Source organism: Psammomys obesus, unplaced genomic scaffold, assembly GCF_907164565.1.
Source record: "Psammomys obesus unplaced genomic scaffold, mPsaObe1.curated_primary_1811, whole genome shotgun sequence".
NCBI classification, from domain to species: Eukaryota; Metazoa; Chordata; class Mammalia; order Rodentia; family Muridae; genus Psammomys; species Psammomys obesus.
In genome coordinates, this window is record NW_026596034.1 from 36,984,658 (window position 1) to 37,012,459 (window position 27,802).

At 47.9% G+C, this 27,802-nt stretch overlaps 1 protein-coding gene across 8 annotated transcripts in view; it reads left to right on the top strand.

Moving 5' to 3' along the window:
- Banp (BTG3 associated nuclear protein) overlaps window positions 1-26,701 on the top strand; it is a 76,532-nt gene extending 49,831 nt beyond the window's left edge. For 3 of the 8 annotated variants that reach the window (XM_055621051.1, XM_055621053.1, XM_055621058.1), the window contains 7 exons: window positions 31-198; window positions 5,971-6,101; window positions 7,528-7,599; window positions 8,193-8,231; window positions 20,689-20,814; window positions 24,409-24,552; window positions 26,141-26,701. In XM_055621051.1, coding sequence (XP_055477026.1) covers window positions 31-198; window positions 5,971-6,101; window positions 7,528-7,599; window positions 8,193-8,231; window positions 20,689-20,814; window positions 24,409-24,552; window positions 26,141-26,212 — 752 coding nt within the window. In that variant the 3' untranslated portion in view covers window positions 26,213-26,701. The remainder of the gene's footprint in view (window positions 1-30; window positions 199-5,970; window positions 6,102-7,527; window positions 7,600-8,192; window positions 8,232-20,688; window positions 20,815-24,408; window positions 24,553-26,140) is intronic. The other 5 variants (XM_055621052.1, XM_055621054.1, XM_055621056.1 and 2 more) reach the window with 3 other exon arrangements.
- The last annotated feature ends 1,101 nt before the right edge of the window (window positions 26,702-27,802 follow it).

Sequence of the window (27,802 nt, forward strand, 5' to 3'; positions counted from 1 at the left end):
ACAGCTTTTATCTGGAACATGTTCTTTCAGGTCACCTCTTCTACAAATTTGGAATCACAGAATCCGACTGGTATCGGATTAAGCAGAGCATTGACTCCAAGTGCCGAACAGCCTGGCGGCGGAAGCAGCGAGGCCAGAGCCTGGCAGTCAAGAGCTTCTCCCGAAGGACCCCATCCTCATCCTCATACAGTGCCTCAGGTAGGCTCAGGAGAAGGCTGCCTGAAGCCTTTGCGTGCACACAGAGTGTAGCCCAGCAGCTCATCAGTCCTGGCCCCACTCAGTGTGAGCCTGGTCTTTTGGGAACTCCCTAGGCAGAAGCCTAATTATTTTACACTGTAAGTTCAAATGGAAAAAAATTTGTGCGGAATCTTCTTGTGTTGCCTGGTTACTCATTTTCTGAGTGTCTTGCTGCCTTAACAGTAGTTACTGTTACTTTCAGAATGGCCGTGGTGAAGTATGGAGGGACCTTGTTGTGCTCTTCATATTAGCTTGAGGCTGTAGACCCAGGCTTGTCCTTAAGATCACAGAGACAAATTCTCTGAACTCTAGTGACCTGTTGGCCTGTCCCCTCCCTTCATTGTAGTGCTAGGGCTTGAGCCCAGGGTCTTGGGCAATCTTGGGTCTATGACTTTGCCACTGAGCTATGCTCTCAATCCCAAACTTATCTGTTAAACTCTTTCGTAGCTTTCTTGGCAGTAGCCGTAGCTCCTGAAAGCTGAATCCTGCTTGAGGGTCAGCTCAGGACCAAGGGCAGCAGTGGGCAGGGCTCCGGCAGGGCTCCCTCTCAGTACAGGCTTTGTCTAGGGACTCTGTTTTGGAAACTACAAAGCTGGTCACCTGGAGCCCTTCTTGACCATCTTCCAGAAAGAGTTCTTCCTCCTGTGTTTTGGTGGTTATTAGACACTTTGCTCTAGCTGTTGCCAAAGTTCCTTAGGTGGCAGCTGCATGGGCCACACACATTGTTCCCTGTAGGGCAGTATTTCTACAGGTGGCATGCAGAACGAGGAGTCTGAGTTCTATCCTGGGAACCTGGCGGAGCTTCTAGACATGAGTAAAACATGCGTGGTGAAGTTGTATCTGGCTGAGGGGAGGTGTGGCTGTTGAATGGGCTGAACGTGACTAGTGGCTAATCTTAGACGTGCTCTTGAGTGCTCTCCACCCATGCTGGCTATGGTTTGCTCCTTCCTTACTTGAGAAACAGTGTCTTCAGAGGGGCAGTTCTCACAGTGGCTCATTAGTTCTGACTTACTGAGGCTCTCATGAGCTCTGCATCCATGCGATAGTGCAAAGGGTGGGGAGATTCTGCTTTTATCAGGTTGCAACAATAGACACTGGAGGGAGCCTTCTTGCTGAGAAAGCCGCTGCACACACAAGTGGATACCTAGGTCTGTGCATCACATCGCCTGGAACTGAGGTTATGGGTGGTTGTGAAGCACCATGTGGGTGCTGGGAACTGAAGCCAGGTCCTCTGAAAGAGCAGCCAGTGCTTGTAAGAGCTGAGACATCTCTCCAAACCCATAAAGCCAGAACTTAAAGACAAGCTGAAAAGATTTTACTGGGCCACATATTTCAGCATTTCAAAAGGAAAAAAAAAAAAAATCTAGGCACCTAACCTGGGAACATTTATAAGGTCTAGGATCCAATATCAAGTCACAGGGAAATGACCACAACACACAACAAACAAAACCCAAACCCAGCCAACTAACCAACTAACCAAACAATCAAAAAAGCCTAGTAGTGATAAGGAGATCCAGCTGGAATTAGCAGCACATGCCACTAAAATGGTATTAAAGTTATATTCAAGTGCTTAAAAGGGGAATAGGAAGTAGAAGCAAGGAAGAAAATAGAATTTCAAATAATTGTCAAGTAGAGTTAGAGATGATACATAAGGGAACAGTTGCCGGCGCCTGCATTTGATGCAGGCTGAAGTTGGCTGTTGTTTCATCACAAAGAACTAGTCAAGTAGAGTTTATTAGACATGGCCTTGAGGCAAGTCTCACCCCAAATCCGACACAGTGAGGTGTTGTGGTCTGCATTACTTAGCTTAATGACAAGCATAGGGTGGATGGAAAAGAGCCAGGGTTCTGTAGCTGGCTGCCCAACGCACCTGCCCAGGTGCACATACACCCCAGAAGTATGTACCTGCGGGCTCCACTGCTGCATTCATACCCACGCTGAGTCCTGGCACCTGTGCAGTTGGACAGTGCCCTGCGTACATTGCTTGAACCATCACAGTGATGGTCTGACCCCATGGTCACAGGGTAATGGTTGGGAGCCACTAAGAAGGCAGTCCAGAGATAGCTTCTATGTTGACAGGGGAACTTCAATGAGACACTCAACTGTACAGGGTTTGTTGTGTTCATGAAGGACCTGAGGAGTAGCAATGTTGGTGAGTTGGACTGCCTTCAGAGATGCAGATGCCAAGGGATTGGCATAGAAGAAGCAGGTCAGTGCACCATTCATATCCCAAACAACCGTTAGCACATCCCTTCTACAGGTGGGTTGCTCACGGGCGCACGAGTCTGGGTCTGAAGGTGCTCAGTTTGTCAGGTGGAGGTGTGCTGCTTTGGAACCAGGGTCAGTTCATATTTAATTCAGGTAGAGTGGAGTGGCCTGAAGCTCCACATTTCTAGCCAGTGCCCAACTGACAAGCACCTTGCTGGCCCAAGCCCACACTTTTGCTTTTGAGGCTCTTAAGTCAGTAGGGCCTCCTGGTCTTTAAGCCAACAGCTGCTTTGCAGGTGGAGACTCAAGTGCCTGTGTCTGTTTCTGTTGCTCCTGCTCTAGTCAACGTCAGGTTTATTTACTTATCAGTGTTTGGGCTCTTCTAGTTATTTGTGTTTCTTTCTGCTATTTGGCTGTAGTTTACTGTGATGATATTTATATTTTGTTTTTTAGTTTTCAAAAAAATGTTATTAGTAGCTGGTTGCACTTTTGCTACTTTGCTTGTAAATGTATTGGCAATTTCGCTGAGATGCTGTGGGTGCCGGCTTCTTGTGTGGGTGGCCAGCCACTGTGCAGTGTATTAAGTGCCCAAATTCTGTCAGGTCCCCAGGAGTGGCATGTTTGAGAGGCCCTGGCAGCTGGCAGCTGCCCAGGGTGACTGTTGGGGAATGGACAGACCTTATAGTGTGTGCACTGGTCTGACCTAGGCATCATTCCCAGAAGGCACTGCCAAGCTGCTGTTCCTGTGGTTCTATTCTCCTGCCAGGGGACACTTTTAGAGTGAGAACTCTGCTGATCCATTCTGTGCTCTCGTTTGGAGTAGAAAGGAAGCTGTGGCTAGGAAGTGCTGTTCAACAGGGTGCAGAGGCTCCAGAACACCACCAGCCATGATTATTGTAATCCTCTTCCTATGGCTTGGGGTGTGTGTTATTTGGGACTAGCTCTGAGCTGCCTCAGAACTGCTTCTGAGCTAGTAGTTCTAGTTTCAGGCCATGGCTGAGGAGGCAGATAGGCACTTGCTTTATGAAGAGGGCCTGGGCTTGGGGCTGTCATGTTACACAGCATCCATAGGGCCTTGTGAAAGTGTACTGCTTTGTAAACAGATGAGGAGACATTGTCTGTCCTTAACATGCCTCATTCCTGGCAAAGATCTGATTAAGCGGAGTAGGTGGGTAGGCCAAGGGACTTTGGGAATTTTTGTCATTGTTCTGTCTGCATCAGCTGGTGTCTTAGCAAAGCTATTCTGGTATTCAAGACTATTTTAGTGATGGGTAAAATGTAATTAAGCCAAAATTCTGTTAATTTGGAATTGGTATTGATTCCACCTGGGTTGCCTTGTTACTGTAGACTTGTTAGCAGAGAGACAAGGAACCACCACACAATACTGCAAATGAGTTTCTTTTTTCCCTTAAAAATATTTATATAGATAAGAATTCCATCTTTTATTTTATCTTATTTTGTGTGTGTGTTTTCATATGCATGCCCCTGTGTGTGTGTGTGGGGGGGGGGGACCCATGATAGGGAGAATGCATGTGGCATGCAATGAGTAGAAATCAAGAACATCTTGCAAGAGTAGGTTCTTTCCTTTTTACATGTGCATTCTGGGGATCAGACTTAGGTTGGCAAGCTTGGTGGTAAGTGCCTTTACCTATTGAGCCATCTCACAGGCCCTATGTGTGAGTTTTGTGCCAAGGCTAGTGTGGTTGTTTGAGTGAGAATGGACCCCATAAGGAGCCATACTTGGTTTCTAGTTGGTCCACTGTTTTGGGAAAGATAGAAGGTGTGGCCTTGTTGGAGGAGATGTGTCACTGCGGGTGGGTTTTGAGATTTCAGAAGCTCATGCCAGGCCCAGTCTCTTCCTGTCTGCCTTGTGCTTGTGGATCAGATGTAAGCTCTTATCTACTGCTCTAGCACCATGCTTGCCTGCCTGCAGCCATGCTCCCTTCCATGACTCACCTTCTAGCCCCAATTACATGCTGCTCCTCCTCCTCCTCCTCCTCCTCCTCCTCCTCCTCCTCCTCCTCCTCCTCCTCCTTCTTTTTTTTTGAGACAGGGTTTCTCTGTGTAGCCTTTGCTGACCTGGACTCACTCTGTAGACCAGGCTGGCCTCAAACTTACAGAGAGATCTGCCTGCCTCTGCCTGCCTAGAATCACAGGTGTGTGCCACCATGCCCGGCTTAAATGCTTTTTCTTATAGGTTGTTTTGATCATGGTGTTTTTCAGCAATAGAAAAGTAATGAAGACAGCTAGCTAGTTTGTTTGTTTGGTGGTGCTGGGAGTGGAACCTCTGACTTTATGCATGCCAGGCTAGTGCTCTACTTCTGGGCGATGTCTTCATTCCTTATTTTTCTGAGACCAGGTCTTACACTATGGGCCAGGCTGACCTCCAGCTTGTTACCCTCCTCCTCAGCCTTTTGAATGCTGGGGTTACAGGTGTGCTGCTGTGCCCAGCAAAGCTATTATATTTAATGATGGATTAATCACTGTCAGTTTGGATACAAACCACAGAGTCATAAATTGCATGTAAGCTTCTGGAAATTGGCTTCTTAGAGCCTGGGGGAAGGACTTTTTCATTTGTCAGCACTGTGTGAACATTCAAACATGCTGTGTCTTTATTGCACAGGACACAGGAGGTAGCATCTGTGCAGTGGCCAGGAGTTTAGAGTGTCAGAGGGGCCAGCTTGTCTGTCTTTTGCCTGTGCATGTGTGTGAATGCACAGGTTTAGTTGTCATAGTGCTTTTAAAACCACGTGGGAACTGATGCTGGTGGAAAGAGCAGGAGCTTTTCTTTGCAGTGAGCTTCTTTATAGTGAGCTTGTATTTTTTGATAGTCTACTTTCTCAAGTTTCAAGGTATTAGACTGTTTGCCCAGCAGATTTGTTCTAATCAATTATTATAACTTTCTGCCACAGAATTGCACAATATCTGATAAAAGTTAAAAAGAAAAATCTAAGCCCTAATTTCTTGTTTCAGTGCTTGTTATGTCACTCAGAGGCTGAAGTGTGCTCTGTGTCAGAACCCATGACTAGCATGCTGAAGGTTCAGTCTCCAGTACTGGAGAAAAAGCTCCTTACAGTTTGTATTACAATTGAAATGAATGGCTCACATGTCAAACCAAATGTACCTTACTTTGATTAAGCAGGAAATACGATGTATTGCAGAAATATTTTTGAGCTCAATTTGCCTTGGAGAAATGCCACCTATGGCAGAGCTGGTGCAGGCTTGATCCCAGCATTCCCTGTGCACCATTTCTGTGGACAGACCCCCAAGCCCTGCGTTAGTTCAGTAGTTTGCCTACCTGTTTTTGCAGGAGAAAGAGGTTGTTACAGTGGTGTCATTGAATCTTAACAATGCTTGCCTCTGCCACAAATCTCAGTTCCCTTGACTTGCAGAGCAGAGATACATTGACCTGAGTCTAGAAACCAGGGGTGGGAGAGGTGGGGGCGCATAAAGGAGCTAATGTGACCTGGTGTCGCTGTGCATGTGGGACCTGAGGGCTCTAACACTTGCTCCCATGTTCCACAGAGACCATGATGGGTACCCCTCCACCCACCAGTGAGATACAGCCGTCGCAGCCACAGGCCTTACACTACGCACTGGCCAACGCACAGCAGGTGCAGATCCACCAGATTGGAGAGGATGGACAGGTGCAAGTAGTACGTACCTTCTGACATGTTTGGGGAAGTGGCTATAGGGCAATGCTCGAGGTGAGGTGATGTGAAGGTGCTTTATTTGGAAAAGTACTATGACAACCTTGATCTTGGCTCCTGTTGAACCACCTAGTGTTAGGAACCGCTGCAGGACGTTTACTGGTCCCTGTGGTTCGTCCCTTTGTCCTGTGCAGATGTTGACTCCACACATCTGTGTGCAGCCTGTTTGAAGGAATCTGCTTCTACTTGTCTCCCTGGAAGCATATTTCTCAGCTCATGAACCCAGGCGGCCTTTCACGATGGAAAGGTCTAAGACGATGGCCTTGGTTTCTCACAGCGGTTGTTTAACGTGTGCCGGGCTCCCACAGGCAGCTCACGGTGGCAGGCCTTAATTGGAGTGCTGTGCTCTGTCTGTGGACCGCACAGAGGCCAGCCAGAATCTTCTGCATACTCGGAGCACACAGTAGGAAGTGGCAGAATAGGAAGTATGCACCTCAGAACCTGCTAGAGAGCAAGGAGCTTTGAGGGCAGCGCTGGGGTGCTGCTGCTTTTGGTCCACTGGGCTGTGGGGCTGTTGTAAAGGAAACAGAATGGCTGTAAGTGATGGGGTTCATGGGCTTGTTGATGTGTGTAACTGACTAGGCACCAGCAGGCGTTTTCAGTGGCTAGTGGGGAGGTCCTTGAGAGCACTGAGATAGATCCCTTTGGCACAGGTTTATGTGGGTGAAACAGATGTGGCCCAACACCTGCAGCATGTTGTTTGCTATAAGATCTGTTTAGGCTAAGATAAGGTTTAAAAAAAATTTCTTTTTAAAATTTAAAAAATTTTAATTATGTGTATGAGTGTGCGCCTATGCGTGGGGTTTGTACATGTGAAAGCAGGTGTCCACAGAGTCCAGAAGAGGGCTTCAGAGCCTCTGGGGCTGGAGTTATGGGCTGTTGCGAGCTGCCCAACATGGGTGCTGGGAGCTGAACTCGGGTCTTTTGCAAGAACAACAAGTGCTCTTAACCTCATTTTTCTCCCCTGCCCCAGATAGGATTTTGATGGGAGTCACACCTCTGATCTTCTGTGGAGCCTCATTTGTTAGTATTTACATGAGTTGTTTAAATGTGTGTTTAATAAAACTGCCCTTTAGTACAGGGCACACGAGTAACTCCTCCCGCCTGCCACCCTCAGCAGCATTCTCCCAGGGACTGCACATTCTTAGTTGTTAAGTAACATTTAAAGGTTCAGCAAGTTGCGTAAATCATGTGATGAACATTTACTTCCAGAGGCTGGGATGAGCTCAGGCTGTGCACACAGTGCAGCAGCTGGCCAAACCCTGCCCTCTGCTGGGCTGACAGCAGATAGGCATGAAGCTGGCAGAGGGTGCTCGTTGTTCCCTTTGGTTTGTTTTCCTCTGATGCTTCTCGGTGTCTTCTCTTGCTGTGGATCCCACAGGGCCACCTCCACATTGCTCAGGTGCCTCAAGGAGAGCAGGTGCAGATTACACAGGACAGTGAGGTGAGTCAGGCGTCGGAACAAGGCCACAAGGCCATGCAATCATGTACTCAGCGTTTAGAGCCAATGCCGTTCCAGCAGAGCCTGGGAAGCGCTCTAGGAGAGAGTCTGCCTGGCACAGTGGGGTAACTGGGACACTTTTCTGCCGTCCTTTGCAATTTATGATGGTGTAAAATGACATCTGTGAAGAGACCCTGCAGACTCAGAGCAATTCTTTTGTACCAGTAGTGGGAATAGCTTCCTGCCTGTTGTGACACAAGCAGGCAGTGCCCTGATTGTTAGTGTAGTCCCGTCATGGGGATGCAGTTCCACTGTGGGCCACACCGTGCTAGTGTGTATATGCCTTGTGGACCTATAATTGTTTAAAATAAAAAGGAAATATACATTCTCATTTGTGGGAGTTGAGGGAAAAGGTTTAAAGTTTTATGCTCTTATTACAAGAGAAAAAAATCTAGAGATTTGGCTAATAATACTTGTTTTATTTTTGTGGGTTTTATTGCTTAAAAGGGTTGAATTTTTGTAGAATTAATGGTTTCCTGGTTATTTCTGAATAATGCAGGGAGATTCTCACTCTGTCTCCTTTTTTCTCTGTGCAGGGCAATCTGCAGATTCATCACGTTGGCCAGGATGGACAGGTAAGCACTCACCCATTCCTGTTCACACCCTCTCAGCTGGCTTGCACACGTCTGTGTTCCTCATCATGAGACACTGGGGTGGGGGTGGGGGTGGGGTTGCCTCCAATAGGAGGGAGCTGGGCTGAGGTATCTAGGTATGTACAGGTGGACTCTGTCCTGCATTTGTGTTTTGTGGGCTCTCACATTAGTTTTTGCACCTGAGAAGAAACTCCCGCCATGTTTATTGCTTTCTGCAACTTTCCATGAAACTGATGATGTTTACACAGGTAGACAAGGTAGGCTTGGTTCTTGCTCATTAATGTCAAACATAAACACCTTCCTATTCTCCTGAGATAAGGAGAGCAGTTCTTTAGTGTCTATATCTGGGAGGGCTTCTGTGCTTAGTGAAGTGCCCAGGCTCTGGGTCCCCAGGAGGGATGTGCTACTGGGCAGAGGGAAGCTGGTGATTGCAGTGGCGATTTGTACTTCTGTGACTTTTAAGGAGATTTTGTGAAGATTCATTACAGCTTTGGGTTATGGATAATCAGGACAGGCTCTTGTTTGTGTAATGTAGCTTAAGAGCTCATTGATCATACAGAATGCTCTGCTCATTTTCCAAAACTAGCCCTTTCTGTGCTGGAAGACCCATGTGTCTTTCCTGTCCACCTGCTTTGGGAAAGAGTCAGAGCTAAAGAGGACCCTAGTCATTTCTGCCAAGCTTGAACAGTTGGGAACAAGTAGCAGAAGTCAGTTCTCATAGCCTTTTTCTTGGGGAGTTTCTTGCTGCAGAGGCCCAGCCTTGAAATCAGTAGCTCTTTCTCCTTTGATGATGTGTTTTTTTGTCTGTTTCATTGGTGTTTCCCCGGGGGAAGGAGGCACCTTTTCATGGATGAGGAAAGCAAACCCTTCCAGTTTCCCACTGTTCCTCTCATGAGTAAAGTTCTACATGGAATTGAAAATAAAAATACAGTAGGGCTTTTCTCACTGTTAGTGTGATACTTGTGCTCAGTTGTAGGCAGAAGTGCTTGCCTGATCCATGTAACATGAGGGCAGAGATCCCAATGTCTAACCGTAGGCCATGCCACAGGGTTCTAGTCAAGGTCAATAAGGCTGTGAAAGAGACATTGTCTGAGCTTCCAGGCTATGAGACCTCTGGTTCTGTTCCTGTCCCCCGTGTCTTGAAGCCTGTCACTGCTGCCAGCTGTGATTGACTACCCGCTCTTCTCTAAGCTTCCTTACAAGAACCTGCCATGCCGGTCACTGGTCACAGTGTGAGGCAACTTGTACATCTCTGACACTTTCCACACGTGAACTCCATACTTCCTTTTTGTCTCCTGCTTCCCCAGTGTCTTTAAAATGAACTTAAAAAAAAAAAAATCTGGGACTGAATCTCAAAGGGCACTGCTGGCAGCCCCTTCTCTCCCAGAGACAGCTTGCCTTCTGCTGGCAATGTGCAGCATGTGCTTATGAAGCACCTGCTTTCTGGCTGGACCATTAGCCAGTTCTCTTTGCTTTCCATTTGTAGAGATTCTGTCCTCATTTTATCCTCTGGCTAATTCTCAAGTCTGTTCAGAATGGCTTCATTTATGGTGCAGAGGCACAAATGCTCCAGTTACCTTGATGTCTTCAGTGGAACTAAAGAGCCCAGACCCATGCTATGGATAGTTGGCCCTGTCACTTTCCTCTTCCTCGGCACACAGGAGGATTGCGCCTATTGATCCTGGATTCTTTAGCTGAGTTGGTGTCAGGTCTTCCTTCATCCTGGTGTGAGTGCTGGAATGTTTTACGGAAGGCTGACTGTGTGCCCTGGCTGTAGGTGTGTAGGAAAGGTGTTGACTAGGACACCATCCTCAGGTGTAAAAAGCTCTGGAAGATATCTATGTGAATGACTTTTTTTAAAGTTCATAAATTCATCATTATTTTGTCGATCAGATGTGGGAAGGTGGTGGAGCATGCTGCATCAAGGCTGAAGCAGGACGATAGATGGCTGTGTCCCCAGAGGGAGACTGTCACAGGAGGCCTTGGGCACCAGAGATTCAGCATTAATGAGGTTAGAGCCGTCAGAACTTGGTCTGACAGGCGCACAGCTGCTCCCATGTATACAGTCACTGTGGGCAAGCACGGTCAGGAAGGGCCAGTGGAGAATGGGAGCATTGAGGCTTCAGTGAGTGCTATGGGAATGGGTGGGCTCTGTGCTGTCCATGTCTCCACCTCTGTCTGCACTGACCAGCCCTAGAGGAGCTCTGCTTGCTCTTGGCCAGTATACCTTAGTGGTCACTGCTGTTTGCCATTTGTTTTCCCACTTTAGGTTTCCAGGTCTATGCCACGGTGGCCAGTACTCAGCATCTCTGGTCTGTAGGGGGAGGAAGCAGGAGCTTCCCTGAGATACTGAAATGTAGACTGCAGCAGAATCTTTTAAGACATGGCTTAGAGGGTCTTTACCTGGGTTCTCAAAGCTGTGCTTTATCTTGGCTCCTAAATGTAGGCTCCACATCAGAACTGAGCTCCGGTTCCTCTGGGTATGGTGAGTGCTCTGAGTTTAGCCTCAGGCTGTAGCACCCATACACAGACCATTGGCTCCCTCCAGCTTCTGGCCAGTGTGTCTTATGTGGTGATGGTTTTGTATTGTTTATGTGACTAGGTTTCAGGAGGAAGCTGGCTGCCAAGTACATGGAGTTGGATTTAAATAGGCAGTTACTAGTTGTAGCTGTGCTTGTGAGGGAGTGAGGGATGGGGCTGAGCCTGGCCTCCAGCTGCTCACTGCACTGTTTCTGATGGTTCTTGTTGATCAGCTCTGGGAGATTGGTACTTTATTTAAGCTGACTGAAACTGGTGGTTTCTTTCCTCTCAGGTGAAGCCATAGGTACCATTGGAAGGTGGGTGACACACTATTGTCTGTGCTCCTGTCTTTATAGCTGTGAGCATGGTCAGGGCTACTCCCATTTTGGAGTGGTCTGATGGAATTGGTTGGGTGGAGCTTGGGTGGGAAGTCAAAGCAGGGTCAGGGAAATCTGGGACTCTCATGCAAGGGGATCTAAAAGGGCAGGGCTCCAGAATTGGGGCTGTGGGTGTTACAAATGTGTTGATACAGGACTAACTTTTTGTGAGAGGGATTTCAGTTCTCAGTGTAGTATAGTGGAATCTTTATTTTGTGTGGGTTGTCAGAAGATCTGGAAAATAAAAGCCATTAAATGGCTTGGGATTGAAGGTTGCGGGGTAGTGGATGGTGTTGTCTTTGATGCATTGAAAAGCAGCGATCTTTGAGGTCATGGTGACTTCTTGAAGTCAGTAAGCTAGTGGCTGTCTTGAGAAGGCCCCTAGGGGCTAGCCTTGACTTTGGTCTTGGACAGTCACTTTGCCCACAGACCTGAGCTCTGCTGTGAGTCACTGCTGCCTGTTGAGCTTCCTCTCTGTTGACTTGGATAGCTGGTGCCTGGGCCAGCTCCCCAGGAAGGGTAGCTTGGTTTTGTAGTGAATGGCAGCATGGCTGGGTAGGGCTGATGTGCCTCCAAAGCTACTTGTGTTTGGGCTTCTAGCCTCAGTGAGAGTGATTTCACTCACAAGACTCCAGGGTCTTTCTCATAAGTGTCAGAAGTCAGAAGAGATCCTCAAGGCAGCGTGGGTGGGCGTCACCATAGCTTTAGTAATGTTCACATTCTCTCCTGCCCCTCTCCTCCCATTAGCTCTTGAATACTAGTTACAACACATCACATTTATTGTGAGCCACAGTGTGATAGATGGCTACTGTTGTCAGCTTAGCCTGCTAGTCTAAGATATTCTAATTTTTCAGACAAATGTTATTTGTGCTATAAATATTAAGATTTATTTTCCTTCATTTGATAAATTGGAAACTCATTTAAAAATTGTTTTGGGTGGAGAGGTGGCTTGGTGGCTAAGAGCACTTGTTACTTGCAGAGGATCTGAGTCCAGTTTCCAGATTCTATGTCAGGTGGTTCACAGTTGTCTGTAACTATATCACCAGGGGATTTGATGCCCACTTCTGACTTCTGGGCACGTGTGATCATTTGCACATACCGACATACAGATGCCTAGGCCTACACATAACTTCTTAAACAACTTTATAACAACTTGTGTGTGCTAGGCCAGAGGCACAGGAGTCTGTCTATCGCAGGTAGTCAAAAGTACTGCAAGTAGTTTCATGCAAGTAGTTTCAAGTCCTCAAACTTGTGGACATCTCTGAAGCACCTGCCTCTAGCTGAGCATGCTTCAGGTATCTTGGACAGCCATCTCCACAGCTCTGTGTCCTCTGGAGCGGCTGAGCCCCAGGAGGATGTGGGGTGGCTAGATGCTTCCAGAGGCTTGCTGTGTGAATTGGATGGACTTTTGATCAAGTGTGCCAAAGTCAGGGACCTGAGTTGAGTTGTACCTGGGCACTGTTTTCGGGCAGTGAGAAGGAAGTTTCAGGTTTATGTTACTTTGGGTTCTTGTTTTTGTCCTTGATGACTTTTTTGGTACTGTGTCCCACAGCTCATGACACAGAAGAGTCTTTGAAGTCAGGCAGAGTTCCATGATAAGCTGGACACAGTCAATGGCTGGGAAGTGTGTTGTGATTTTTAAAAAGATAAGTTGGAGGAATGCTCACTCATGTTTGTGGTTTCAGCCTCTGGTCGCTGGGCTAGGGCACTCCAAAGGGGCTATGTTAGTTGTATAAGGTGAGGTGGATTAATAACAGCCCCAAAGATAGCTGAAGTCAGATTGTACCACTTACTGTTCCTCTTATACCCCACATTCCATTCTCTTTAGGGACTTCAGTCAGCCAAGGCAGGGGGCAGACCTTGTAACCACAGGATTATTTTTGATTGATTTTATCATTTTCCAGTACACTTTTATTGTTTGTTTGTTTTTTTTATTTTTTGAGACAGGGCTTCTCTGTGTAGCCCTGTTCTGAAACTTGCTCTGTAGACCAAGCTGGCCTTGAACTTCTAAGTGCTGGGATTAAAGCTGTGTCCCCCTTTCCCGCCTTATGCCTTCCAATGCACTTTCAAAATGTTAGCTATGATGATATTAATAGCATTGGGAACAGGCTCAGCTCCTTTTCTGCCCTTCTTCATGCGGAGTTGGAGTCATTTGTGCTGCTGAGTGGGAGCCTGCAGCAGTGCTTAGGAGATGTGTAAATACACATGCACCTGCTCACACTTTCTCCAATTCTGACTTAAAACACTTCGGTTATCTCAAAAAAATAATTGTGTTTGATGCTAAGGTGTGGTACCTTCCCACCTATTGAGTGATAGTTCTCAAATGAGAAAACATTGGTATGTGGGCATACTTTTCTCCCTAAAGCTGAGAATCCACAAATCATGGCCTGTCTGTATATATGTATTTTATATTTATATTTATTTTTAAGATTTATTTATTTACTGTGTATGCAATGTTAGAGGGCACCAGGCCTCATTATAGATGGTTATGTGCCACCATATGGTTGCTGGGAACTCATGACCTTTGGAAGGGCAGCCAGTGCTCTTGACCTCTGCGCCATCTCTCCAGCCCCTATATTTATTTTTTAGGATACTAGGTACTGAACTCTTGCCCTTGTTAGGAAAGTGCTCCACTACTGAGTTACATACTTTGAGGTGTATAACTGGCTCTTTTTTATTTTTGTTTTTGTTCTTGTTTTTGAGACACAGTCTCGCCAGAAAATTCACGGAGATCTATCTGCCTCTGCCTTTCAAGTATTAAAGGCGTGTGCCACCATACCCAGCTTCATTTTATGTTTTTCATTCTGAGACAGGGTCTCACTAAGTTGCACAGCCTGGCCTTGAATTTATTCTCTAGTCCAGGCCTCGATTTAACATATAGTCCAGAAAGGCCTTGAGCCTGGGACCCTCTTGACCTAGCTTTCTCAGTAGTTGGGGTTATAGGCCTGCACCAGAAGGTCTGATTGTCCATGGATTTCAAGTTGAAACTGTATGGTCATAGTGATATGTTTATAAGCATCGAGTCATCGAGAGGGAAGGGCAGCAGCAAACAGTGAGTGCTGAATTCTCAGAAGGCCATAGGCAGAGCCGTTGGTTGCTGGGCTGGCCTGGGACCTGAGTGCCACATGGTGAGTTGGAGCAGGTCAGGTTCCACTGCTTCTAGCAATACCATGTCCTTTGGGGGTGCTTCAGAGGCTTCTAATCTGAGCTTCAAACTGGCCCCCTCCAGAGAGCTGAGGAGCATGCTGTGCAGAAAGACTAGCCATTGGTGGTGTTCTTTCATAAAAAAAACTCTGAAGGATAAGAAATTCAGTATGAATAGTTTCCCTGTTATTTGGGGTCCAGTAACATTTTTACAGCTTCTTAGTGGCACCAATGTCCTTGCTCTTTTTTTTTTAACAAACTTGTCACAGGCAAGAGGTGACTCCAACCACAGAGGGCAGCAGGCTGGGACACTGCCTTTAAGGCCTCCTTTATTCATTTGGTTTTATTGTCCCTGGTGAACTTGGGCAAATGAGTCAGTGTCCTGGGCTGTGTTTCCTCATAGGCAGAGTGCAGCCTGGATTAACAAACAAGGTGACATCTGTCCCACATCCTCAGAGCCCTTGGCTGGCACCAATCTCGGGTAGCCCGGGTGCTATTGGGTTGGGGCCCAAGGTCTCTGACAACTTGTCATGCAAGCCCATTCTGCTGTCCTCTCCTGTCCCAGGCATCATGATTCTTTCTGTTCTGGTTAGGCTGAATGATAGAGCTGTGAGATCCTCTGACATTTAAGATGTTCCTCATATACATATATATGTATGTTTATAATATATACATATATGTGTGTACATACATACATACATACATACAAGCAAACAGCCACTGTGGTTAGGCTTTGGCTTGCTCCCAACAGCAGGATGCTTCTCCTGTATGTTTTCATGCAGCTCCCTCAGCTCCAAGACCTCTCCTTCTCTTGGTGCCCAGCCCTCTTGCCCACTCTTTTATTACCTTTGCCTACCAGCCTTGGACAGGAGTATACATGGCTTCCTCAGTGGGTGCTCTGTAGCTTGAATTCTCTCTCTTTGTGGAAGGGGGAGACACTGTTAGACAGGGGCCTTTCCTGAACTGGGGCCTTTTTCTAGTGCCAAGTGTTACCATGGGAACAAGGATACCTGTGCACATGTTCACCTTTGCCCCTAGTCCACTCTTGGAAGTGCATTTTTGCTTGCAGTTTTTCTACTCCCAAAATAATCCACGTGCTGGTGTTTTGAACTGTTGGTCTTAGTTAAATCAAAGTGGCCTCTTAGTTTTTCCAAGAGGCTATATTTGAGAATAGCCACTGTGCTTTAGTGGGAACACAGTTGCTGTTTCCCACTTTGAGGCCAGAGCCGCTGAGGTGGAGTTGAGTGGCTCTCAAGTGAGAGGCTAGGATGCTTCTTAGGAAGTTTCTCAAGACTGGTCTGTTCCCACCCTGTCCTGCTTCTCACTTTACTCTCTGAGCTCTGGGGTGAGAGTCCTGCACTCCTGGTGAGCAGAGGCCTGGGGCACAGAGCCGTGAGAAATGCTTGGATGTTAGGAGGCTTGGGCCACCTCCTAGGTATGTGGCTTAGGTGGGAAATGGTAGGCCTGGCAGCACTTGAACTACGAATGAGCTAGAGACTGGGCAGCTAGAGTGCCCTGTCCCCTTGCCAGCCAAATGGGTCATGCTCCAGTGTATATGGGAGGGCCTTCTGAAAAATCTATTGATAGGTGAAGCACTTTCTCCATGCCTCTTCAGGCTATCTGATGGGCCTGTTCTGCTCAGTTCAGAACTGGAATTTGGCTTTTGAAGTCACCATTGATTGTTTGTTTGTTTGTTCGTTTTTACTTTTTGGATTCTGGTGACTCCTGTACATTAAGATGCTGCAGATTCTCACCAACATCCAACAGGATCCAGTGTTTATCTTTCCTGCTCTATTAGGAAGGGGTCATAGAGAGTATGGCAAGGGCCCAGTGGAGCAGTTAGGTGAGACCATTGGTGACTCCTTTGAAGGGCAGTGGGCTGGCCCAAAGCTGCTGTGGGAGAGGACAGGGTTCTCTGGGATATTCTTATCAGCCTATGGTCCAGTTTGGGCCTCAAATGAAAGGCTCTTTTGTGTTTTGGTATTTGAATTTCCCAACCCCTGGTCCCTACTTGTATCTTAGAACAAACGAAATTCCTTAACCAGTATTCTGGAGGCCAGAGGTGTCCAGAGAAGGCCAGGCTGCCTGTAGAGGCTACAGAGGAGACCAGGGCAATTGTAGAGGCAGTTGAGGGCCTCCAGCCCTCTGTACAGAAGCACTCAGGGCACCCCAGGCTGCCTCCATTACTTCTCGAGGGGCACCACCAATTGCACAAGGTCCTTGGTAGTCCTTGGCTTATGGTCACATTATCCCAGATAACTTCTGTTGTTGCACGGCTTTTAGAATTGTGCCTGTGTTTAGATGTCCCTGTTTTGGAAAGATACTTGTCCTTAGGTTAGGGCCTACTCTTATCCTCTAGGGTCCTGGTTTCTAGGTGAAGATATACTAAGACCATGGAGGTTCATCAAACTTGAAGAGATAGAGTTCAGCCCACAGGACCCCGACCCCATCTCATCACTGGCACCATGTTTTCTTTCTGGTTTCCTCTCCCCTCAAGCCCTTAACAGTTTGGTGGCAAAGCCCACCTGGGCTCTGTAGTTAACTCTGTTGCAAGTCCACTTTCCAATAGAGAGCTCTCTATTGGAGGTGTGGACATATGTACAGCAGCACTCCCTTAGAGGGCTTAAAGAATCTGTAGCTCAGCCAATCGTGTGAAAATGCCTTTATTCCCAGCACTTGAGAGGCCGAGGTGGACATCTGTCCACTTCTGAAGGCCAGGCAGGGTTACATAACAAGACCGTGCTGTTAGTTTTACGTCAGCTAGACACAGCTAGAGTCATCAGAGAGGAAGGACCCTCAATTAAGAAATGTCTCCGTAAGGTCAGCTGTAGACAAGCCTGTAGGGTATTTTCTTAGAGCTGTAGACAAGTTCTAATATAGGGCATTTTTTTCTCAATAAAATTTTAAATATTTTATTTATTTATTTTATGTATGAGCATTCTGTCTGCATGTATACTTGCATTCCAGAAGAGGCCATAAGATTTCAGTATAGATGGTTGTAAAGTCACCATGTGGTTGCTAGGAATTTAACTCAGCACCTCTGGAAGAGCAGCCAATGCTCTTTTCTGCTGAGCTATCTCTCCAGCCCCTGTAGGGCATTTTAAAACTTAGTGATTGATGGGGGAGGACCCAGCCCACTTTGGGTGGAGCCATCTCTGGGTTAGTGGTTCCGGGTTCTATAAGAAAGCAGGTTGAGCAAGCCAGAGGAAACAAGCCAGTAAGCAGCACCCTTCCATGGCCTCTGCATCAGCTCCTGCTTCCAGGATCCTTTCCTGTTTGAGTTCCTGTCCAGACTTCAGTCAGTGATGTACTACAATGAGGAAGTGTAAGCCAAGTAAATCCATTCTTCCCCAACTTGTTTTTGGTTGTGGTGTTTCATCATCGCAGTAGTAACCCTAACTAGAGCGAGACCCGCAGAATTAGTAGCTGGGGATATGGCTCACTGTGTAAAATCTGCCACCCAAGCATGGGGACCTGGGTTCCAATACCTATAACCACATAAAACGGCCTGGCGTGGTTAGACTTATATCTGTAAGCCCAACCCTGGAAAGGTAGATATGAAAGATTTTCTGAAGGTTTTACTGGCCAGCAGGGCTTGCCAAATTAGCAATTTCCAGATTCAATGAGAGACCTCACTCATCCAAACATAGTAAGGTGGAGAGCAGTTTACATTGATCTTTGGCTGGGACACGTGTGCACATACATACACACATATACACCTGGGGGGATCCAACAACACAACAATACAATAAATTAGACTTTTGTCATAGTATGTGTGTATGTATGGAAAGTTTGTGGTTGGTCGCTCTCTGGGCGAGTCAGTGATTGGATGTATTACTGGATAGTTGTCTTTCTAGCACCTCTCTCTTCTTTCTAGAGAAAACTACCCTTTGAGCTAGCACCTGGATTGGGGAAAGATCTTTGTTTGGATGGCTCAAGTTATTGAGAAGCGAGTTGAAGTTTCTTGGGTTTTTCCTGCTGCTGTGGGCCAGGCTTTATTCCAGCCACACACTAGTCAACACTGGGAAGAGTGTCTACTCCTGGCACAAGTGTTTCTTTTATTTTGGTTTTGCCTCCTAGTAGATTCTTGGTGGGGCTTAGAGTTTCATATGCAGATACCGCTGAAAGGTCTTAGGGCTTTCTGCATTTATTTTAGGGTTTGCACCAGTTTTGCATTATCTCAGTTGGGTTTTAAGTAGAGCTTCAGAATTGGCAGTGAATGGAGGAAAACCAGATGGCGTGTGTTCCAAAGCACAGCCCTCCCAGGTTCCCTCAGTACACTGTTTCCAACTCCTGCCCACCCCCACTTTTTCTTACGTCTGACAATAATTGGCACTGCTTCAAAAATGTGCTAGGGGAGCTGCTACCAGTGAAGCTGAGAATATAGCACATGCCTGCTGCTTGTCCCTGTCTGTGGTGTCAGTGCTGTGCTGTCCCTTGGGAAGCCCAACTGGAGGTCAGCTGCAGGCTAGCTAGAGTTGGCTGCCTGAAGGTGATGGGTCTGGCTGTTGGCCTGGGCTCCAACACTCATTTCACTGCAGTCAGACATTTCCACATTCCAGAGCCTGTTTGGAGAACCTGCAGATCAGGACTCTGTTCCAGATGCAATGTGATCAGGAAGAGTAAAGGAATTGAAAGTTGATTATTGGGAGATAACCGGAAACCTGTCTATGCCAGGCCATGGTGGCCTGCATTGCTGCATTCTTCTGTAACTGGAGGCTCAGGTTCCATAGACTTCTGCCTACAGCAGCAGGGACCCCCCAGGCAGACTGAGTACTTGGTCTTGGGCAGCCAAAATATACCCTGGTCACCCAACCCAAGCTCATCTTTGCTGTTCTGTAGTTGGGATTTGACTTTTAGTTTTTGTTCACCACCAAGTTAACATTAAGGTCAAACCTCAACCTGCACTATTCTCTGGAAGCTGGGACATGCCAGAGCCTGGGAGTGCAGCGGGCCTTTGTGTGCTTGTTGTGACACGCCCACACCACTCCTGCACAGTGCTGCAGCGATGCTCTGAACAAGGCAGGGCACATGCACCACACAGTCAACATTTGTAATACATACATGTGGGGTGCTGGAGTCTGTTGTTACTGTGTCAGTCACAGAACAAGTGCTCTAGTGTTGCTGGGGTCTTCTGCAGCCTCATTTGTGGGATGTGTGGATAGATGCCAGATGTCATCTTCCCTGCTGCTACCCCAGGTGGCAGTGATTCAGAGACGCTCTTGAGATGGACAGGCCATGCCCACCCAGCCTGCTCTTCCCACATCAGTCCTGAGAGTAGCATTTCCAGTGAAACCATACTTGGGTTGTTGTGGTCTCATGTAGCTCTGGCTGGCCTTCAGTAGCCAAGGCTGGCTTTCAACTCCTGATCTCCTGCTTCTGCCTACCAAGTGCTAGGATGTTTAGAGTCATGCCTGGCTAAACAGTGCTTGTTTTGGTCTGACTTGGAAGCTTCTTGGAGCTTTCGCTCTTCCGGTGCTGGAGGCAGGTTCAAGAATGGCTCACACAGCAGAACAGGTTTGTCTGCCCCTATTGCTGGAGGTGGACTGGTCACTAGGATGACAACTCCTGAATGTGGATCAGAGACACACAGGGGCAAGTCCAAGAAGCATGGCCAGAACTGGACAATTTAGGTATGGCCAGGCCTTCCCAGGCAATGGGAGGGAGCATGGTGATGGCACCCCAGACATGCCTGTAACTTTGGTCTCCACATTTCCTCATCACAGCAGCCAAGGTGCTGGCTCATCAGATCCTCCCCACGGTTGAACCGGTTGTGGTCAGATCCCATAGCCAGGGTCGAGGCTTCACAGGCTTCTCACTAGGAAACACTTTGCAAGCCAGACCTGGTAGCTCTCGCTGTTGAAAACCATGACTTTCTACGCTTTTCCCACATGAGAATCTTGCTTCCATTCATTGATTGGTTGGTCGAGTTACACCTTGTCTTAATATTGCAAATTCAGGTTTTCCTACAGTACAGCACCTCAGATTTAACCAGCTTCGTGTTTCATATAGAACGTTATTTTATTGGCAGTGCTGGCAGGACAGCACTGATAGATTGCTGAGCAGGGAGGGTGCTACTTTGCTGCAGTCAACACAGGCAGAGCTTTCTGGGAAACCAGGTCTATGGTTGCAGAAGTTTCCTTAAAAGCAGCTGCAGTTACCTTAAACTCGCTATGGAAGAACCTATAGAAATGTACCATGATTGGGAAACTGTGGTTATGTTATAACTCTTGACTTGGGGTTTCCAAAGGTGGCTTGGCTTCTGAGTTCCCAGGAGATAGCAAACCAGTCACAGTGTGCCAGCACCTTCCCCTTTTCCTACTTCTTCCCCACAAGGTGGGATCTGTGGCTTGACAAGTCACTGCCAAGCCTATAGCCCCCATTCTGATCTCTTCCAGTCGTGGGGCCTGTGCCAGAATCCCATTCCTGTCAGCGGTGACTCAGTGGCCCAGGCTAATCCCTCCCAGCTTTGGCCTCTGGGAGGAGACACACTTGATCTGCCTGCTGGAAATGAGATGATCCAGGTTTGTAAGTGTTTCTTGTCGGGAGATGTGGGTGGCCTGACCAGTGGTTTCCAGGGACCATGAAAGAAGGGTCAGGTTAGAGCTCTGGACAGCAGGCAGGGCCTGCTTGTCACAGGTAGCTGGCCCTTACAAAGCACTACGGAAGTTGGTGCCACACGCTGTGAGCCCAGGCTTACAGGGGCTACCATATAACTGCTGTTGTCCATACTGGGATACCTACAGAGGCATGAGGCTAAGAGCTTGCTTTGGCAGCTAGAGACATCATAGGAGAGGTGAATGTTAGGGATTTAGCAGAGCTGATGAAGTATCTGTGAACAGGTATGTGCTTTACATGTAGATGCATGCTTGTGCACATGTATGACCACATGTGTCTGAAGACTTGAAACTATTGATGGCATATGAAGACATACCATTTGATGAGTGGCTAGTAAGTCAGGCCCATCTGAGCTCAGAGCCCTCACCCTACAGAGCCTTTCATGCATGGAGGCAGGATCACTCGGCTGTTGCAGCAGTTCTGGTGTTTGTATCCTTTCCTTCCTTCTGAAGCCCACTGCTTCTGCTGTTCAAGGAGCACATGGGGAGCCACGCTTTGCCTCTAGCTGGACTACCCTGGTGGATGATCCCAGGGCAGGGAAGGGGAGATAGCAGGCACAAGTAGGCCATGAAAACTGTCCTGTCTGTTTGACCCCATGTTCTTGCAGTGAAACCAGGAAGCTCCTGTGCCTCAGATGCTGGGTGGGAGTAGTTTGTCTCTCTGCTGAGCATGGCTTTGGTAGGGTCAGGGTTAGCACAGGAGCATGTGGGACCCCCTGAGGTCCACAAGAGCTGCTGAGTAGGAGGCCAGGAGGGACTCTGGCTGAGTGAACACAGGGGAAGAGAGGACCCAAGCTACCCAGGCTGCCCAGGAAAGGTCAAAGCCAGCTCACAGTGTGGAAGAGTCAAGACTCCCACCCAGTCTGCCACCAAAGGCTGTCCCTAGAACAAGAACTCTGTTTGCTTTTCCCCTGAAATATAAAATTGTAGGTTTTGTCGTGAGTTGAACTGCTTGGTCAGATGAAACAAAGCTCCACGCCTGCAGAGATGTAGTTCTGAGCAAAAATAATGAACCTGCCTGCACGTCACAGTAGAAGAAGGAATCCAGAGGTTTCTGTCAATGACTCTTGAAAAACCAGAGCATTTCACTCTATTTAGGGTTTCCCCACCAAAAGAGGCCAAGCTTTATCTAAAACTGTGTTTGCTGTCGGCCATCTGTTGGGTAACTTAGCATCTGTTGCCCTGCTTTGCTCAGAGGAGAGAGGGAGTGGCCCAGTGGCATTGCGAGTAGCTGTGCCAGAGCAGGGTGTGGGGTTGGGCAGTGCTAAAGTATTTTGGGTAGGAGTACCAGGCAAGTGTTTATGTTGAGTTTTGAACTTGCCTGGAAACCAGTTACCCAGATGTGTGTTTGCACACCCCCTTTCCTTTTAATTAACCTGAACTGAAGCACCTAGAGAGGGGTGAGGGCCAGATTTTCCATTTTTGCCCAGCCCACTGCCTGTCACCATGCCCCATGCAGTGGCTGACCAGGATGTGTGGCTCCTGTGAGGCCAAGGAAACTGTCCTCGTATCTCCACATGTTGACATACAGAAGAGTAGCAATAAACTGTTCCAGAGAGGTATGTTGTGAGGGCCAGATATGTGCAGAGACAGGCTGTCACTGTTGGTATTGTCTCTTCTTGGCTCCTCCCTGAGCAGTCTGTCAGGGCCTCCATAGGTGATCATAATCAAACTGGAACTTCTCCAGGAAGGAGGTAGGCCACTTCCCAAAGAAATACTTGGTGACAGTTCCTTAAGAAAGACCCACTTCCTAATGCTGCCACTGAGTCCAGCATGGGTTTCTGAGGGGACAGCTTTATCCAATCTGTTGGCAGTTATATCCCCAAATAGTTTTCTTGCTTTTTCTCCGTTATTCAAAAAATTTTAAAGGGCTTTTCAGTCATTAAAAAAAAATATTTTTCCACTGCCCATAAATCTGAGTCTGTTTTCGTTTGGCAGACCCTCATTAGCATAAAAACACTGTTCTTACTTGGAGTGTGTCCTTTATTTCAAAATTTTTTTTAAATTTATTTATTTATTTATTTATTTATGTATTTATTTATTTATTTATTTATTTGTATGAGTACTCTGTTTACATGTATGCCTGCTTGACAGAAGAGGGCACCAGATCCCAGTGTAGATGGTTGTGAGCTACCATGTGGTTGCTGGGAATTGAACTCAGGACTTCTAGAAGAGCAGCCAGTGCTCTTAACTGCTGAGCCATCTCTCCAGCCCCCGGAGTGTGGCCTTTAAAAAGGCACATGCCATCTGACAGTCAAGCCAACACTGTTTACGAGTACAGCTCTTCTTAGAAGCTCACTGGGTGAGTTTGTACTGCTGTCTCTGGGTGTGGAGAACCATGTCACATGCAGTCTTCTCTGTACCACAGGGTGGGCGTGCCATCTTGCCAAAGGTGCTCTGATATGGGCAATTCTGTCCGTTTGTGGAGTTCCACTCGTGGGACTCCTAGGGTGTACACAGCCCTGATGAAGGGCCCCATGGTTCCTAGCAACTAGGAGTGACCAGAGTCTCTGAGTTGCCTGCCTTGAGCCACTGGCCCAGTTGTGTGAGCACGGGGTGCAGTTTGTGGAAGTGAGTCAGTGGGAAGGACAACCAGGGGTGGGGCACTCAAGGCTAGTCCCCTCCTCCAGGTCCATTCTGAGGCAGGATTCTGGGTCAGGCAGGGTCAGAACGATGGAGGATGCAGCTGAAAAGGATTGAAGGGTCTGTTGTATAGTTACTTGCCCCTGGTGTCTGGTCACATCCTCCCCTTGGAACTTGTTCACTTCTCCAGTCTCCCTGCCATAGTAGCTCTTCTCTTTTTCTCTTTGTGTGTGCATGTGTGTGCTTTTGTGGGTGTATGCATAGGTGTGTGCGTGCATGCACATGTGTGCGTGAGTGCCTGTGTTTGCATGTGCAGAGGTGTCCTCATCTGTCTTTGCCTTAGTTTTTCTGAGGCAAGTTTCCCACTGAGCCTGGAGCTCCCTGTTTTGGCGAGGCTGGCTGGGAGTTAGCTCTAGCAGTCTTCTTCCTGATTTGTGTGTGGATGCTGACAATTTAAACTCAAGTCTTCATGCTTGTACACAAGCAGTGTCTCCACTGAGCCATCTCTGCAGCCCTCGTTTCTGTTTTTGTTTTTCTGTCTAAAGCTATTGACGCCACGTGGGCTCTGCCCAAGGTTTAGTTAGGTCCTCCTACAGTGTCTTCAGTGTGCCTGTGCAGTTTTCTTTGGTCACTTCTTTTCAAATTCTAGCTCATTTATCTTTGTGTGGGCTTTAGAAGACTAATGTCTGTGTGTAGCTGGAGTGTTTCGGGAAGGCTCTGTGTGGATGTGGCAGATTCCATGACGTTCAAAAACTCAACACTCACCTAATCAAGTGTCTCTCTGCAGTGGGCAGTGGGCTCTATTGCACTTACACCCATGCTGTGGGCCTGGGGCTTCCTGCTGCTTCTGGACCAGAAGAGGATGGGGTCTACTGACCCAAGCAACACTGACCAGCCTTGCTTTGTCCCCAACCCCAGGTGTTGCAGGGTGCTCAGCTCATAGCCGTGGCCTCTTCAGACCCTGCTGCTACAGGGGTCGATGGGTCGTCTCTCCAGGGCAGTGACATTCAGGTTCAGTATGTCCAGCTGGCGCCCGTGAGTGACCACACGGCTGCGGCGCAGGTGAGTCCTGTCCCTTCCAGTCCCACCAGCCTCTCTAGTAGACACTGGATTTGGGGCTGTGCATGACACTCCTCTAGAGGCAGGAGTCCTTGTAGAGAGGTGTACAGGTCCGGCTCGGGCATGGGGCTTCTTGACTCTTAACTCCTGAAATCGTGATGGGCAGTTCTGGCATAGTTTGCAATCAAGCTCTACTTGAGATCCTGTCTGGAGATGTTTCTCTAGATCTAACACCAGACCAAAGCTCTGCCCTTCCCTCTTTTCCTCTGAGCCACTCTTGGGGGAGCTCAGAGTCAGGGCCTCTGTTTCCTGAGAACTCATTATCCCTTCTGTTGGAGATCACAGCCCTCTGCCTGGCAGACCGTCCTGCAGGCCAGAAGCTGTGGGCTCCAGTGATCTCAACCCAGCCAGGGCAAGTGACAGTGGGAAGGAGGCAGAAGGCTCAAGACAGTCGGCGTCTGTACCGTGTTGTCAAGTCTGCTACTTTCCTCTGCAAACCTGGCTGGCGCTGGCAGCTCTTCTGGATTCCTTCCTCAGTGCCTTATGTCCTGTATAGTGAGCAGTGCAGGCTCTCACAGAAGTTTCTGGTCACCTGAGCCTAAGAACCAGGCCTTGGCCCTAGGCTGGTCATGGTTTTATACCTGGGCTGAGGTGAGGCCTCCCCATCTGCAGGTATCAGCTGCGACTTCCATCAAGCCTCAAGAGGCTGCACCCTTTAGCCTGCCACACAGCTGCTCACTTGATCCCCCTTTTGCAAACCTGATGAAGCTGCAGGCTTTCTCTTTCCTGCCTGGCTAAGCACAGAGTTTCATAGAAAGCACCTGTAGTCCACATCCCCGCACCTGAACTGACGTCCTCACCTGCTTCTCCCTTATTCTTTTTTTTTTTTAAGAAATGCATCAAACACAGCATCAGCCATGCTGTCTCCAGCATGGAGAGGGAAAGAAGACACTTTTTTTTTTTTTTTTTTTTTTTAAATCAGAGACTTAGATGTGCAGTGAGAGTTGTCAGGTGCCAGCCCCATTAGCCTTTTACCTCAGATGGCTCAGGCCTTACGCCTGACTCAGCACCAAAGCTCAGGCACTTTATCCTTCTGTGTTCCTGCAGAAGAGCTGAGACAGAAGCTCCATGACTCATCCTAAGGTTGCAAGTACTCACCTTGAAGTAGTACCTGTATAGTCTTTCTAATACACCTCACTGTAAGGTGCCATGTCTTTAAGCCGTCCCAAGATGCCACTTTAGAACACTGGGGCAGTTTCTGTAGGAAGTCAGTTTGACCCTGAGAGTCTAGGGAAAGATGTCAAGTTAAGAACACAGCATGTCTAATTCCAGTTGTTTCTCAGGGCCCCTTGAGGTAAGGATGGGGAGTTAGCAGCAGTATGGCGCAGTTGCCCAAGTTCTCCTGGATAAGTGAGGTTTGCTTGTTTTTCATCGGGTCAGAGGGAGCCTGGTATGCAGGCTTCTGAGGTTGCCATACCGTTTCTATTTGTGTGTAAAAGTTGTGGCTCTGTATAACACACAGGTGGCTTGCTGACACACATGTGCTGCTGTGTTTTTCTAGAACAGCTCTCCTTTCTTCCCCACCTTGCAGACGGCTGAGGCATTGCAGCCCACTCTGCAGCCCGAAATGCAGCTTGAACATGGAGCCATCCAGATCCAGTGAGACCAGGCATTGTAGGAGCCATGCCACAGCTGCTCGCTGACCTGCCCTGTGCCCTGTTCTCTTGCTTCAGCAAGCAACTGTGGGTTCTGCAGGGCATCTGAGAGCTCCTCCCCCTGGGGAAGGTCCTGGCCACCCCCTGCTGGAAGGCACCTCAGGATTTGAGTCTCACTGCTGGTCTTCAGAGGAGAAGCATACTGCGGAGTGTGTTGAGTGCATTCAGAAAAACAAGAACTACGATATTTTGTTTAAACAGCTTTTTTTAATTTGCTATGGTGTTTATAACAAAAAAGAAAATGGAAAAAAAAACGCAAAACACAACAAAAACACAATTGTGGAGTGGCAGACGCCTTGGCCGTGTGCTCCCTTCAGGTTCTGACCTCGGTGTTGGACACAACTGACAGTGCTGGAGCACTGCAGACGCTGCTAGGGGAGTGCTCCACAGTGTAATTATGCATTTCTAATGAAATAAAGTGTATTTATGGCCACAGAGCTTCCGTGTTATTGCACCACGAGAGGACTTCCCCAGGGTGCCTATTCCCAGAATGGGTACTGGGAAGAATACTCATTTTCAGGTTTATTCTACCAGGGAATTCCTGCTCTGGCCCTCTCTGCTAGGGAGCAGGAACCCTTCAGGGCAGCTGGCTCCACTTTATTATGGTAGATCTTTCAAAGGCAAGGTCTTTCCCACCCATTCTCTTGTGAACGCTCCATGAAGTGCAACCCCAGAGCTCCTTGGAAGAGGCTGTAACTGCAGAGAAAGCCGTCTCAAGCAGTCACCTCAGTGCTTGTGCGATCGATGCTAGTAAAATTGTCCCTACTGGATGACAGTGCCATGCTTGAGGCTTTTCCTGGGAAGATTTAAAAGTTGTGTCTCACCACGACATTCTGAATTCCTGGGCTGGTTATTCACTGGGGCACATTTAGGTAGCAGAGGAGAGCAGCATTCTGGAATAGACGAGTTGACATGGTTGTGACCATCCTTCATAGGTGACTGTTGAAGATAGCCCTGTTTGGGGAAAATGGGGAAAGGCATGGAGGTGGTGGGGGTTCCAAGCCTATTTAACACATCTGGGCAGGATCCCAGGCAAGAACGGAGAACAGCTCCAGAAGGATCCTGAAAGGAGAGCACATCCAGACATACAGGATGGAAGATGGCACTAGACCCATACTTGGAAGCCGGAGCACTGGGAGGTAACTCCTCTCAGCAGTCAGGACTCAGAAAATGCCTTCAGAGAGCTAGTAACAATGCACCCTGTGAGCTTGCAGTTGAAATCCCAGGGACACCCTCCTGAGTGTGCACATCCATAAGCCCCATTTATCACAAGCCGAAGTGGAAATAGCCCAAAGGCCCAATGTATGAGCAAGGGAGCAAAGGCACACCTCTCAATACAGAGAGTCATTTGACTGCCAAAGGATTGGCACTCTGGCCCACACCATGGCTTGAGGAACTTGAAACATTAGTGAGTAAAAGAAACCAGAGGAAGATGATGTGACTGGACAGATTTACAGACACAAGTTGTCAGGATCTGAAGAGGCAGACTGTGGTAGTATCACACAGGGAATAGTGCATCTCTGTGGGGTGGCGAAACT